This window comes from Eimeria acervulina, genomic scaffold (assembly GCF_000499425.1).
Source record: "Eimeria acervulina Houghton genomic scaffold, Eah_scaff100, whole genome shotgun sequence".
Taxonomy (NCBI): Eukaryota; Apicomplexa; class Conoidasida; order Eucoccidiorida; family Eimeriidae; genus Eimeria; species Eimeria acervulina.
Genome location: NW_013550435.1, coordinates 59,958 through 71,654, shown reverse-complemented (window position 1 = coordinate 71,654; position 11,697 = coordinate 59,958). Strand labels below are relative to the sequence as shown.

Genomic DNA, 11,697 nt, shown 5'->3' with positions numbered 1-11,697 from the left:
ATATATATATATATATATATTACATATATATTTATATCCAGCTCGTGCAGTTACGCCCAACTAAACAAATATGCATTTAAAATATTGAAGTGCATGCATGCATGCACTTACCCATGCGTTTAAGTTAGCGATCCATAAAAGCATGTTTTGTCATATAAAAATGGTATTCATACGTTATATATATAATAATATATTGAGGTGTATAGGCACCTCTATCTTGCGGTGTATACATACAGGTTTTGAATTTGTTGTTCGTCTCCCTCATGCAAGTGGCCCGTTTCTGTTAGCTGCAGAACGAAAACGAAACGAAGATTTGTTGCAAGCCCAAGAGCGAGGAGAAGTTTAGCTGGAGAAGCATCAGCTGTATTGCTGCGCTCCTTTGCGTCTAGATAGCGTTCAATAGCTTCTGCTGTTCTTGGTGTTTGTCTAGGAAGCAGCTCTTTAAGCCTCTCTGTCAAGTCATATTGATTAAAGAAGAAACACAATTCCTTATAAAATGTTTCTAACTCAGATACAAACCCAGAAGAATACTGGCCTCGTGCTGCATGCACGCGTTGCAGCAGCTGCTGCGTTGCTTCAAGATCTTCTGGTCCTGCACACCGATGGAGTTTGTTCTGTATTTTATGTTTAATTTCATTTTTTAGTTCCATTGGTATATCATCGCGATGTGCAATATTACGAATGCGTGTTAGAGGCTGTGCTGCGCGAAAAGCAGCAGCAAAAGAAGGCAAAGAAGGAAGGATTCTTCTCGCTACTAACCTCAGTACAGAGGCAAAATCATCTGTTCTTGAAGCCACTGCTTGCAGCAGTAGCTCCAGGTGTACAGACACCTCGCGAGATATATTTGCATGCCTATTAGGACGAAGATGGCGCCCATCTTCACTGCAACGCAAAGCCCCCTGAGATACAAGGTCTGCATACACCCCAGCGTAGCATAAAGCATCAATAGCAACAACCAGCTGCTCTGCTGATGCCTTCGCCAAGCTGCTGCCGTCTCCTGCATTCTTCACTACACTCTTTACTAGCTCCAGCTTCGCTCCCCAAGAAGGAGCAGACGCATTACCCTCGACAATAAAACTCAGCGCTCCGCTAGGGCTTAACAACGAACCTGCTGCACCTGCTGCTGCTGCTGCTGTTCCTGCTGAGGAAGTAGAAGTGGAAGTAGGGTTCAAAAGACGTGCACAACTCTCTGCTGCTCCTGGACTGACGCTCAATGGACTTGCAGTGCCGCCTGTAGACTGAGGAGATAAATCAAGCCCCGAAGACAGCCGCTTTAGCGAAGAAGAGAATGCATCGCGAGAACGCCCCATCCATGTTGCTTCCTGCTGCTGCCCCCGCTGCTTAGGTGGGGTCTCTTGCTGCTGCTGCTGCTGCAGCAGCAGCAGCTCCTCTGAGGGCTCCCCAAAGCGAGCGCGGTAACGCAACGAACGAGGCCCCGAAGGCAGCAGCAAACGATTAGCTTGAAGCTGCTCCCAGGAAACTCGCGAAGCATCGGGGCCGCAAATTATGAATTTAAATTCCACTGGGTCGGCTTTAGATGCTGCTTCAGCAGCAGCAAAACCGCCAGCAGCTGCTGCTCCTCCAGGGGAACCTGCTGCAGCAGCAGATGCAGGAGCTGCAGCTGCTGCTACAGAGAGCGATACAGGAGGAGAGGACCAGAGAGGAAAAGAAGACGCGTTCGTATGCAAGCGTACAGAACGACGCACATCCCAACAACCCAACTGAGGAGAAGAACCTACAACAGCCACCCACTGACCCGGTACAGTGGAGCTGCAGTGACACTCGAACACCACCTGCCGCGCCGCCATTGCGATATCTACCGCTGGAAACGAGAGAACAAAGTAAAAGGAACGCAGAAAGCTATTGGCAAGTGCTGAGCTATATATACCGAGGTGATAATGTACGTATATTTTTCATGCATCTGAGGTATATGAACGCCTGTTATTATCGGCCTAAAGCAAAGAAACCCAACGGAGTTTCTCATATCTAGCGAAAACCCCTGCGGCGGAAGCGGTTTCAAATGCTATGCTGCGGGTTATGCTGCACACACAACTCGTACAAAAGAACTGGTGGTCAGCAGGCACAGGGGAAGAGCGTGGAGGATTCGGAGGTCTCCATGCACCTCGTGAGGTGTTCATACACCTCAGATAATGCACAATTCAGCAAAATCAGTGTACATGGAACGTCGAGGAAGCGGTAAGCCTGAGAGGAAGCCGCGCGGCAGAGGGTCGGGCGTTCGTGGGCCCCCGCCCCCTTCCGCAGTTTTGTCGTTTAGTTTAGCAGCCCTTTCAATAAAAAACGAAATTAACAAGGTAGTTTAATGCTGAAAAAGAGAAAATATCCACGTTTACCGCCGCATGCTGGCTGCAGTCGGCTGTAGGGCGGTCGAGGGCGTCGTCCGTCACCTGGCCCACGTAGCGTGTTCGTAGACCACAGGCAGAGTAAACAAGAAGAAGTTGAATAATCTGTCTGTTATGGGAATAATAAGAAACAAACACAGCATAAAGGCTTTTTAAGAAACAAAATACAATTTCTTCTCATTAGACTGTCACAGCCGTCAAGCATAGAAGCCCCCAACAGCCTCCAGCGCCACAACACATTACCTGCACCTGTTCACTTCCTCAACTCCCCAGCCTCCTTTTCTTCTAGAGTGTTTTGAACAAGTAATACTCAAACATGTTTGTTATTCGGCGTGTTAAGCCCAGGGGCATACCGCGTTCTCGGCGGCTTAACACAATGGAAGAAGAATCCAGAAGCAACTAACTGTTGCAAAAATAAAACAGAACTTTAGAGGGCAGCCACCCAACGGACACTGAGAGTATGAGAAGAAGGCAAGAATCAACTAGCCTTTAGTGTTTACTCAGTGTGCAGAAGGGTCTGCATGCGCGCAGTGTACGAGTTGCTCTCAGCTGCGCAGCCGGTTGGCCGTTGTTTTCTCTGGGGAACAGCCTTGTCATAAACCATTTATATAGAATATCCAAGTCCACCATTGGACCTCTGTTCAACAAGGATTGGTATTCCTTTATGTAGAGCTCCATCTATAGCTTCCCCTGATTTTGTTTTCTTAATTCTGCCAAAGCAGATGCCTTGCCAACCTGGAATAAGCTTACAACGCTGCGCACTTGGGAGAAATTGCACAGTGCCGATGTGCTCCAGAAAATTAGTACACTTGCTTACATATAACCACGGTTGTTTTGCCCCCATTTCGAAATATAAAAGTCTCAATTACAACTGTATCCCTTCGTGCGGATTTTCTGGGTGACGGTACAATTCCAGAGCAGCAAAGAACTTCTTCAATGCTCCCGCATCGGGGCTCCCGTCATATCAGGGCGCTCGGAGAAGGCGGAGGCACTCGTCACGAATTGTCTTCGCTGTAGGGACATTTTCTGATGAATTAAGTGACGATACTCCATTCGTTCCAATGCGAAAATGCGCTCAGCCTCTAATCGCTCCCCCATTGGAGGCCAGACCCTGACAAAACTCTAGCAACCCAGCACAGTGAGGGTTTTCGATCTTGAAATATAGAGCTCTTGATAAATACCTGACATACCTGCCAGTTCCAAGGAGTCCTGGGAACGGCGTTCCAAATGTTCGAGCCTAATGCGGGAAGCTACCTGTTACGAGCTGCAACTCAAGTGCACCCTACTCCCACTAGTGTTGCAAGCCACCCCCCGCATGGTAGCACAACCAAGCCTCCCCTGGTGAATGCTCTAACATTCTTGACAATCGTTAACTGCTAGCTTGGCCTTCAGTAGCCAGCCCTGCTCACAACCAGCCTGCTTGCAAGGAGAAATGTACCAGCACACTACTCCAGGCCCTTGGGCCGCTGCACCCAGGAAGCCTGAACACTAGATGGAGGGTCAGCTAATTTTTGGGAGTCCTCTACCCGAACTACTTTGACTTTATTGTAGCTTACGACGGTCCTCTGCTGGGTTCGAAAACTCAGTATCTGGTAGCAAGGCGGGTATCTTTACGGCAGTGTAGCATGGCAATGAGAGTGTCAACAATTTAGATACTTGCATCAATAGCAAAGTGGTTATATATATCTTCATTTTCCCACAGACCGAGAACCAATTTCTTCCAGGTCGTCAGTTGTTCAATTACCTTTCGCTACGTGATTCACGGCGTTGCTAGATATGGCTACTGCGTTTTTTTTGGAGGCCAAATGCAGTTGCCACCCTTCTGCTAACCGTGCTGAGCATTCTGATGGGGAAAAACCTAGCCAATTCAATGCATACTGTTCCTTAGCACCCTTTTATGCGATTATACATTTCATAGACGGCAGCACAGTTCCAGCTGGTCAGTGGGCAAGCCATCGAGGCGGCCTTGTTGCCCGCATGTATACATCGCACCTACCAATGAACAGGGAGAATGATGATGAAGTCAACATTCCGCTGGGTCTATCTACGTTGTCTTGTTTCGGAAGAAAAGCTTGTCGACAAACTTCCCTCGACCTAGTGTAAGGATATGGCAGACCGCAGAGAAATGGAAAGCAGATTATCCAAGATATTCCACAGAGCCGCACACCGCAGTATCGGCATTACTTATCGGGTGGGCTTATTGTGTGCGGTTGATCTGGTTTGCCGCACGAGAACAGTAATGAAACATCAATATGATAATTTAAATATGATGCTTTCAAGCTCACCCAGTGAATCCAAAATGTGGTAAAAGTTGTCGCCGTCGAACGCGAATAGGCATGACCTAGCCGACATGTATAAATAGTCATTATAACGTGAAGGAGAGCCATCCTGCACAGAAACAATTTCTCGGAAGTTGCAGAAAATCTTTCTGGCAAAAACTGGTGGATCTGGGGGGCATTAGCCGGCACCTACCAAGAGCTGCAAAAACTGGTTGAAATCATTGGAGCAATAGGCGGCGTTGAAGGTTTTGCAAAGCTCAACCGTGCACTCAGCATCTGCATTCACAAAATGTTAAGCAAACAGTTTTTGCTCCCTGGCAAACGGCCAGAGGCCAAGCAATCCAAATGAGCAAAGAATCGAATATGTCACTCCCCACCGCTTTCTGCTTTGAGCCTTGATATTCTAGGAGACCAAATGGGCTCGCCAGGGTCAGGCAAAACTACAAGCAAGTCGTCCTCCTTTAGAGCCTGCTTATGATACAAGCAGACACGCCCCGCTTATCTGAAATCACCACTGTCCGCCTATAATCGGCAATGTCATGCTTGTGGTTCGACGTGCTCGGCTGGGCCAATGTCCCACCTTCAACAATGCTTCTGGCGATTCAGTGAATAGGTTACAATGCTGCTCGTGCATGAGCGCGACCCACTGCGGGACCACCACCTGTATAGAAACAATGCGAGAGCACGCTGCAGTGGGAGTGCGAGGCCTGCATTCCTTGCGGAAGCAAAGCAAATCAATGGCCTCCAGCAAAACGCTTCTTGTTCTCTGTTTCACTTTGGCTAAAGCATAATGCCAGTGACAATGCCCCACGACGCAGACACACACGGCGTGCCCGCAATGCAGGGTGAGGCCATCGTAGACTTCAGGGACGGCCAGCTACTCCTATCAATCAACAGCCGCCTCACTGCTACCTCACCCTAACAGGAAAAGAAAGCTCCGCAAAGTGCGCCACTGCAATGGCAATTCCAGCAGGCGACAACCTTCGCCTCCCACCATGGTGTAATGCTACGTCAACTCCGTCGACGAGCACCTGACGAACTACGTGGTAGTTGTCACAGGCCTGAATCACCACTGCGCAAGCGCCTTTTAGCCCACGTGAACGAGGCAGCACTCTGCTTGGCTCCAGGCGGCCCACTCGCAAAAGAACAACACGACCCACAGAGGTCACGCGTATGATTAAAATAGATATTTGCATAGTACTTTCGGCAATGTTAGCGTGTGCCCACATTCCACGGCATTTTGGTGATGCCGCTAGGCTGGAAAATTGCCATACAGTTGCTTTACTTGGACTGCCTACCTCCAAGTCGACCTTCGGAAATGCGCGCCACTTCGCAATATGGCTCGAATTAGCAGACCTCCTAGTCGGCAATGTCGTCTGGCCTGATGAACGTAGCACTCGCCTTCACACGCACACACGCCTACCAACGTTTCTTTCCACAGGGGAGAAGGTTAAAGTGAAGTTGCTCCAAAAAGGCTAGCGATACGGAGGCGACACCGAAACACGACCCTACGCAAATCGCATGCATTCGTGCAAAATGGGAATACACACTCGTAAGTAGACGCTCCCGACGCCCTCGGCGGACTAGCTGGAAGCCATCGGAGTCCGTAGAGCTCTACAGGAGAGGCACGCACGCAAGAAACAGCGCGACGCCGTTATGGCGTTGACACCGCACACGCAAGGGCCTCTCCAAGCCAGCATCGGAATGGTGCACATAGAATCTTCATGCACTTCAAAGTCAGCAGCCGGTGACTCTTGAGAGCGAAAAGGTCTAGAAGGGCATCCTACAACGGAGATGGTGCGCCTTGATGTATGCCGAACTCCAGCAGCGTCGGCTGAGGACTCGCAAGGGCTACCAATGTAGTTTTGTTGCAGACTAGGTTGCCGAAGTATCTTTTGTTCACTTTCAGCGTCCTCCCGTAACGAAACTGGAAACCAGCGAGAAGGTCTGTCGCTTCTCAACCCGTGCGCAGGAAGTGTGCAACGCTGCCCCTCAATGGAAACGCTCATGGCTCTGGCGAGAAGGGCCCCAGGTCCCCCTTCGTTCCCCAGAGGCACTGCGACATGAATGTGAGCATTTGAAGAAAATGGATCGATGACATGAGGTCTCCCGTCTATGTCAAGTTCGAGGCGATCCCACGACTCCTGGTACGCATGGTCGAGCAGCCTGCACTCCGAATCCGCCAGAGACTTCCAGGTGGTATGAGATCCGTTGTTATCAGCGGGAGCCCACCGCCAGGTCGAAGGTGAATTAGTTCTCATCCTCGATACAGTGCATGCCCAAACACATGATGGGACTTACGACCGTACCACCGACTAACCTGCAGCAGTAGTCCGGGTACACCCAGTGTTGTGAATGATTAGGTTTTCATAACACGTTGCATTCATCTTAGCTCCAAAGAGTTTAGGCTTGACCGAGTGAAATATGCAAACCGAGGGCGTACCACCTACGCCGACGGTGCTCCCGACTAAGACACCGCTCAACGGGTGGCAATTCTGTGGCGGTGGACAGAAGACACTCGTCCTTCCGCTGATGACATCTGTAATAATTTGTTTTCCCCCTTCACTTTCAGTGTAGATTGAGAAACATACCCTCGCGTCTCCGGCAGCCCCAGTAAGCTCCCAATAACCAGAACCACCCGAGCACTAGACCGCGATGTGCAGCACAAGACACTATAGCTTCGGCGAGTTGAAAATGTAATGCTATTCACTGCAGTCTGGTTTGAGGCATTTTCTGTGCCCTAATAGTAGGCAATGTTAACTTGTCCATGTCTACCAGGGCGTATTCTTGATGCCCCTTTTACGCAGTTCCTGCTCAATGGACCGCACCGCGGACCTTCTCCACGAAGAAGGTCCGCCTTTTTTCAAGAGGTTAGATGGTGAGGCTGCCTCAGAACGTGAAACACTAACGTATCCCAGCTATGAAGAACATGCTCCTTCTAGGGGAGCATCCAGTTCGAGGCTGCAACAGCGTTGCTCCAGCACCTTTCCAGTTCTGGTATTGACCTTCCTGGCGGTTGCGCACTTGCTGCTTCTTTGTTTTCAAGACAGATATTCTAGGCGTTGGTTGAAGAAGACCGGCAGGTCGTTGGCAGGAGGGGACGATAGACCATGCCAGTTGAGCAGTGAAACTGATAATCGTGAGGCAGGAGGGGAATTGCAAACTGGGCTATCTGATAAATATTCCCAGCATCCCCTTGGTTTCACCAACTCTGATACGCACTTACAGGCGTACACAGTCGAGCAAGCGCCTCTTTCAAGATGGCCAACAGAAACTGCTTCAGTTCAAGTTCAGGCATCCCATAATTGGCATGCTGGAGGGGCAGGAGGACATCCCACGCAACATTTTTGTGAGGGCCGTGTTGGTGCGCATTTGCCTTCTTATGAGGAAGGGAGGTCGCCGTCAGCTTGGCTATCTGATGAATATTCTCAGCATCTCCTTGGTTACCCCGACTCTGGTACGCACTTACAGGCGTACATAGCAGAGCAAACACCGCTTTTAGGATGGCCAACAGAAACTGCTTCAGTTCAAGGTCAGGCATCCCATAATTGGCTTGCTGAGGCGGCAGGAGGACATCCCACGCAGCATTTTCGTGAGGGCCATGCTGGTGCGCATTTGCCTTCTTATGAGGAAGGGTTCTGGGCGAGGCCGGCAGAGTTTACTCTGGCAGTGGCTGAACACACCGCAGCGTCTAGTCAAGGTACTCTTGCAGAGGGTGGAGCTTACGGTGCCTCCAGTCAACCTTTTCTGCCTTGCTCTTCGCCAGTAACAGCACTTACTGCTTCAGTTCAAGGTCAGCAATCGGATGGAGTGCGGGCCGAAGGGACTGGAGAACCCCCCATGGGAATTTTTTTTGAGGGTGGCCCTGCTGCCCACTTGCCGTCTAATGGGGGAGGGAATTGGCCGCTATCGAAAGGGCCTACACAAGGAGTGTCTCAACGCAGCGCAGCATCAAATCAAGGTACTCCTGCAGAAGGTAGAACTAACGCTGCATTGGGTCAACTATTGCCGCCTAGCCCTTGTATGCGAACATTAGACCCTATGTGTTTGTTGGAGACCCATCTTACTTCGAGCATTTTTTCCGCAGTAGACTGGGAAGGACAGCATGCTGGAGGAGGCCAGGCTGTTGAAGGGAGAGAAGCTGGATTGGACGGCCAGCCGTTCCCAGCAGCAGTTACTGCGGGAGTTGTGAACCTTTTCAGTCAGTTAACAGACGCCGTAACAAAGTGCGGCTCGCTTCTGCCTAGGTTAAGCGCACATCATGCTCTGCGTTTGACTTGGTTGGTGCTAAGACTAGCAACGTTGGATATGGCGGCACTTGCGCGTGTTTCAAGCGACATGAAGGTTCATAGGGATCAGTTGGGAAATGCCCTTCAAGACCTTGCTTTAAAGCTTCTTTTGTACAGCAAGAGTATCGGGGTGCAAAGCACCACGTTCATTGTACAACTTACGATGTTTGCTCAACTTATCAGAGATATCCAAGGCACATGGGGGACCCCCGTGTCTTTGCCAAGAGGAAAAGCCATACAGCAAATCGAGGCAAACTTGGCAATATCTACGGGTGCGCTAAAGCACTATGGGGCGGTTCTGGAGGGATTGGTCAGGTTGACGGAGCTTCTTCGTGGAAAGCCGCCAGCAGTGGTGGTGGAGCAACAGTTGCGTGTTTTGGAAGCGCTCTGCAATATTCGCTCAATTCAGGTTGCCCGAGAGACCGCAAGTCGCAGGCTTATCTTCTTTTTCCAGAGGCTAAGACAGTCCCGGCTACTCATTGATATCGGCTTCATGACGCCAGAGCATAAGCGTTTGCAGCCGTTGGCAGTCGCACTCCATGAGCTCGAGCACGCGGTCGCCAGTGCTGGAGGCATATTCGTTCCCCCACAGCGACACCCGCATGGCGGTCAAACGCGGTCTGAGAGCGCGTCTAGCCGACCTCGGAGGGAAGCCACCGAGAAGCCTTATGACGCATCAGACACAGAACAGACGTATCGTAGGCGTGTGTCTGTTCCCGAGTATCCGCATCCACCACAACTCCAAAGCCTGCCTACGTTAGAGCGGGGAACAACCTCTCGAGCATCTGCCGGTCTAGGTGAAACTGCAACGGAGCAGGAAACCCACGAGAGCCAGTCGAGCACACCCTTAGCGAGTCAGTCCTATTCGGAACAGACGAAGAGATGGAGCAAACAACGGCATCGAAATGCACACGCTACGCGTGTTGCACGTGAATCGCCACCTCCGCGTTCATCGAATTCATGAATACCTTTAACGGGGGATAATGATGCATGCACGGGTGGCCTTGTGAGAGGTAGCCTGGGCGCATGCGGTGGTTGGAGTGCATTTCACTGCGCGAGGAGCACAGGTGACTGGTACGGAGCTGAGCAGGCACTCAGGACAGAAACTGTCAGGGTTCATATTTTTTCAGCTGACTGTAACTGACTGAATTTGAGCGATTTTGCCAAAAGCACGCAGTAGCCGCTTCTCGGCAGGTCGCCTTTCAGTATTCGTTCCGATAGCCGGCATACAGTCCACGTGGTACGAACGTTGTTAGAAACGCTGCAACCATCACATGTTGGCATCGAACGCTTCTGCAGGTTTGATCTGCAGCGTTACTGCTAAACGAGACATCGAGGGGAATCTCAATCGCTCTTAAGTCAATATACTGCTGGCGTTCCATCAACATCACCTTCAGGCATCCTGAGTGGAGCGGGCAGTCTGATACGTCCTGCATGCATGGCTATAAGCGTTTCAGAGCGGTTGAATGTGACAGTTACTAGGCAGTCCCCCACTAGCCTATCACCTCCAGTATATTCACTGTTACACGCCTGTCAGCTTTCTTTCGTGGGAGAATTATTACAGGCGTGTAGAATTAGTACTCCACGCTGCATGGCTCTCAGAGTCAAGCCGCTGAATGTTCACTGGCGCAGCAGAATTGCTCCAACCCTGTTCGTGGCCACTTTCCATGCGCCACAGAAGAGGGGCTACACCAAATGTTTGGGTTCATGCCCTTGCTCCACCATGTTAGTCCAAAATGCCCTGTATCCTTGTCACGCTTTTCCTTGAAAAACGCAACTGCGTAATCCCGCTTCTCGGCGCACGTTTGATGTGATGAAAATGCCTTTCTCTAGTTTCCTGCGTTGTTCGTAGAACGAAGCCTTGGCTAGTGTTGAAACTGGTTTTGGAAATGGGTAGCTTGGGTAAGATGATCGGTTAAAGCAATGTGCATGTGCAGTGCTATTGCCCATTCGACGATTCTGTTGTTCGCCTTTAGGGCGCTAGACCCAAAACGCTCTGTAGGACGACAGTGCAGCCAGTAGCACTCTGGAAGACGAGGAAGGATGGGAAGGGGAACCAAAAGAACCTTTTAAAGAAGGTATGTTTAAGGGTGACGATGGAGTGCAGTTGACCGCCTTAGGTTTCTCAGGAGAAATGAAAAAAACGGTTCTTGCAAAGGCCCATGCCATTCAGAGCTCTACCCGTAGCTGCATCTGCAAACAGAATCTGCAAATGGTATGCATGTAATGCACGCTGCAGAGGATAGGCGGACTTGAATATTGATAATCCACTGCCATTGGCATTACAGTTTTGGTTCCCTCCTCGATAACAACCAGATGCAAGCAAAATGGAGGCGGCTGCAGGCAACACACCTCTTTTCCTGATTCGACTTGTTTTTCGTTAGCACTGGGAAACTTTTGAATGCATCGCTTGACACCGCCGGTGCTGCATCAATAGAACCTAGCGGATCGACTGATAAACTTGATGAAATCGCGAAGCTACCAAAGAGCCTCTAGATGCAGTTGACGCAACACGGAAGCCTCGTAAGCGTCTGCCTGGCATAGAACCTCCGCTCTCCGCTTCCACATAATTCGGCCACAGTCTAACAGTTAGCCCAAATAGTAGTGCAGAATCCAACGATATTTCGGTGGCAGGGAAACTAGCAAAGGCAGCAAAGTGAGTCCTCACCTAGTCTCTCCGCTTCGGAAACTAGGGCTGGCAGCAACACAAAACAATCTAGGCTAACAAAAATACAAGCCGATCACCACCGCACAGTTGTTCGAATCCGT

General features: G+C 50.3%; 3 protein-coding genes across 3 annotated transcripts; 1 reads left to right on the top strand and 2 right to left on the bottom strand.

The window, feature by feature from the left end:
• Positions 1–212: 212 nt before the first annotated feature.
• EAH_00016150 (Carbohydrate-binding module family 20 protein, related) lies at positions 213–1,808 on the bottom strand (the record flags this gene model as incomplete). Its single annotated transcript, XM_013397861.1, has 1 exon — positions 213–1,808. The coding sequence occupies one exon, from the start codon at positions 1,806–1,808 to the stop codon at positions 213–215; it is 1,596 nt and encodes a 531-aa protein (XP_013253315.1).
• A 3,123-nt stretch (positions 1,809–4,931) lies between these two features.
• Positions 4,932–6,900, bottom strand: EAH_00016140 (hypothetical protein, conserved; the record flags this gene model as incomplete). Its single annotated transcript, XM_013397860.1, has 4 exons — positions 4,932–4,953; positions 5,152–5,300; positions 5,557–6,020; positions 6,273–6,900. 4 exons carry the CDS (start codon positions 6,898–6,900, stop codon positions 4,932–4,934), a joined length of 1,263 nt encoding a protein of 420 aa, XP_013253314.1.
• A 556-nt stretch (positions 6,901–7,456) lies between these two features.
• EAH_00016130 (hypothetical protein, conserved) lies at positions 7,457–9,892 on the top strand (the record flags this gene model as incomplete). The annotated part of the gene is made up of 1 exon (XM_013397859.1): positions 7,457–9,892. One exon carries the CDS (start codon positions 7,457–7,459, stop codon positions 9,890–9,892), a length of 2,436 nt encoding a protein of 811 aa, XP_013253313.1.
• Between the last annotated feature and the right edge of the window lie 1,805 nt (positions 9,893–11,697).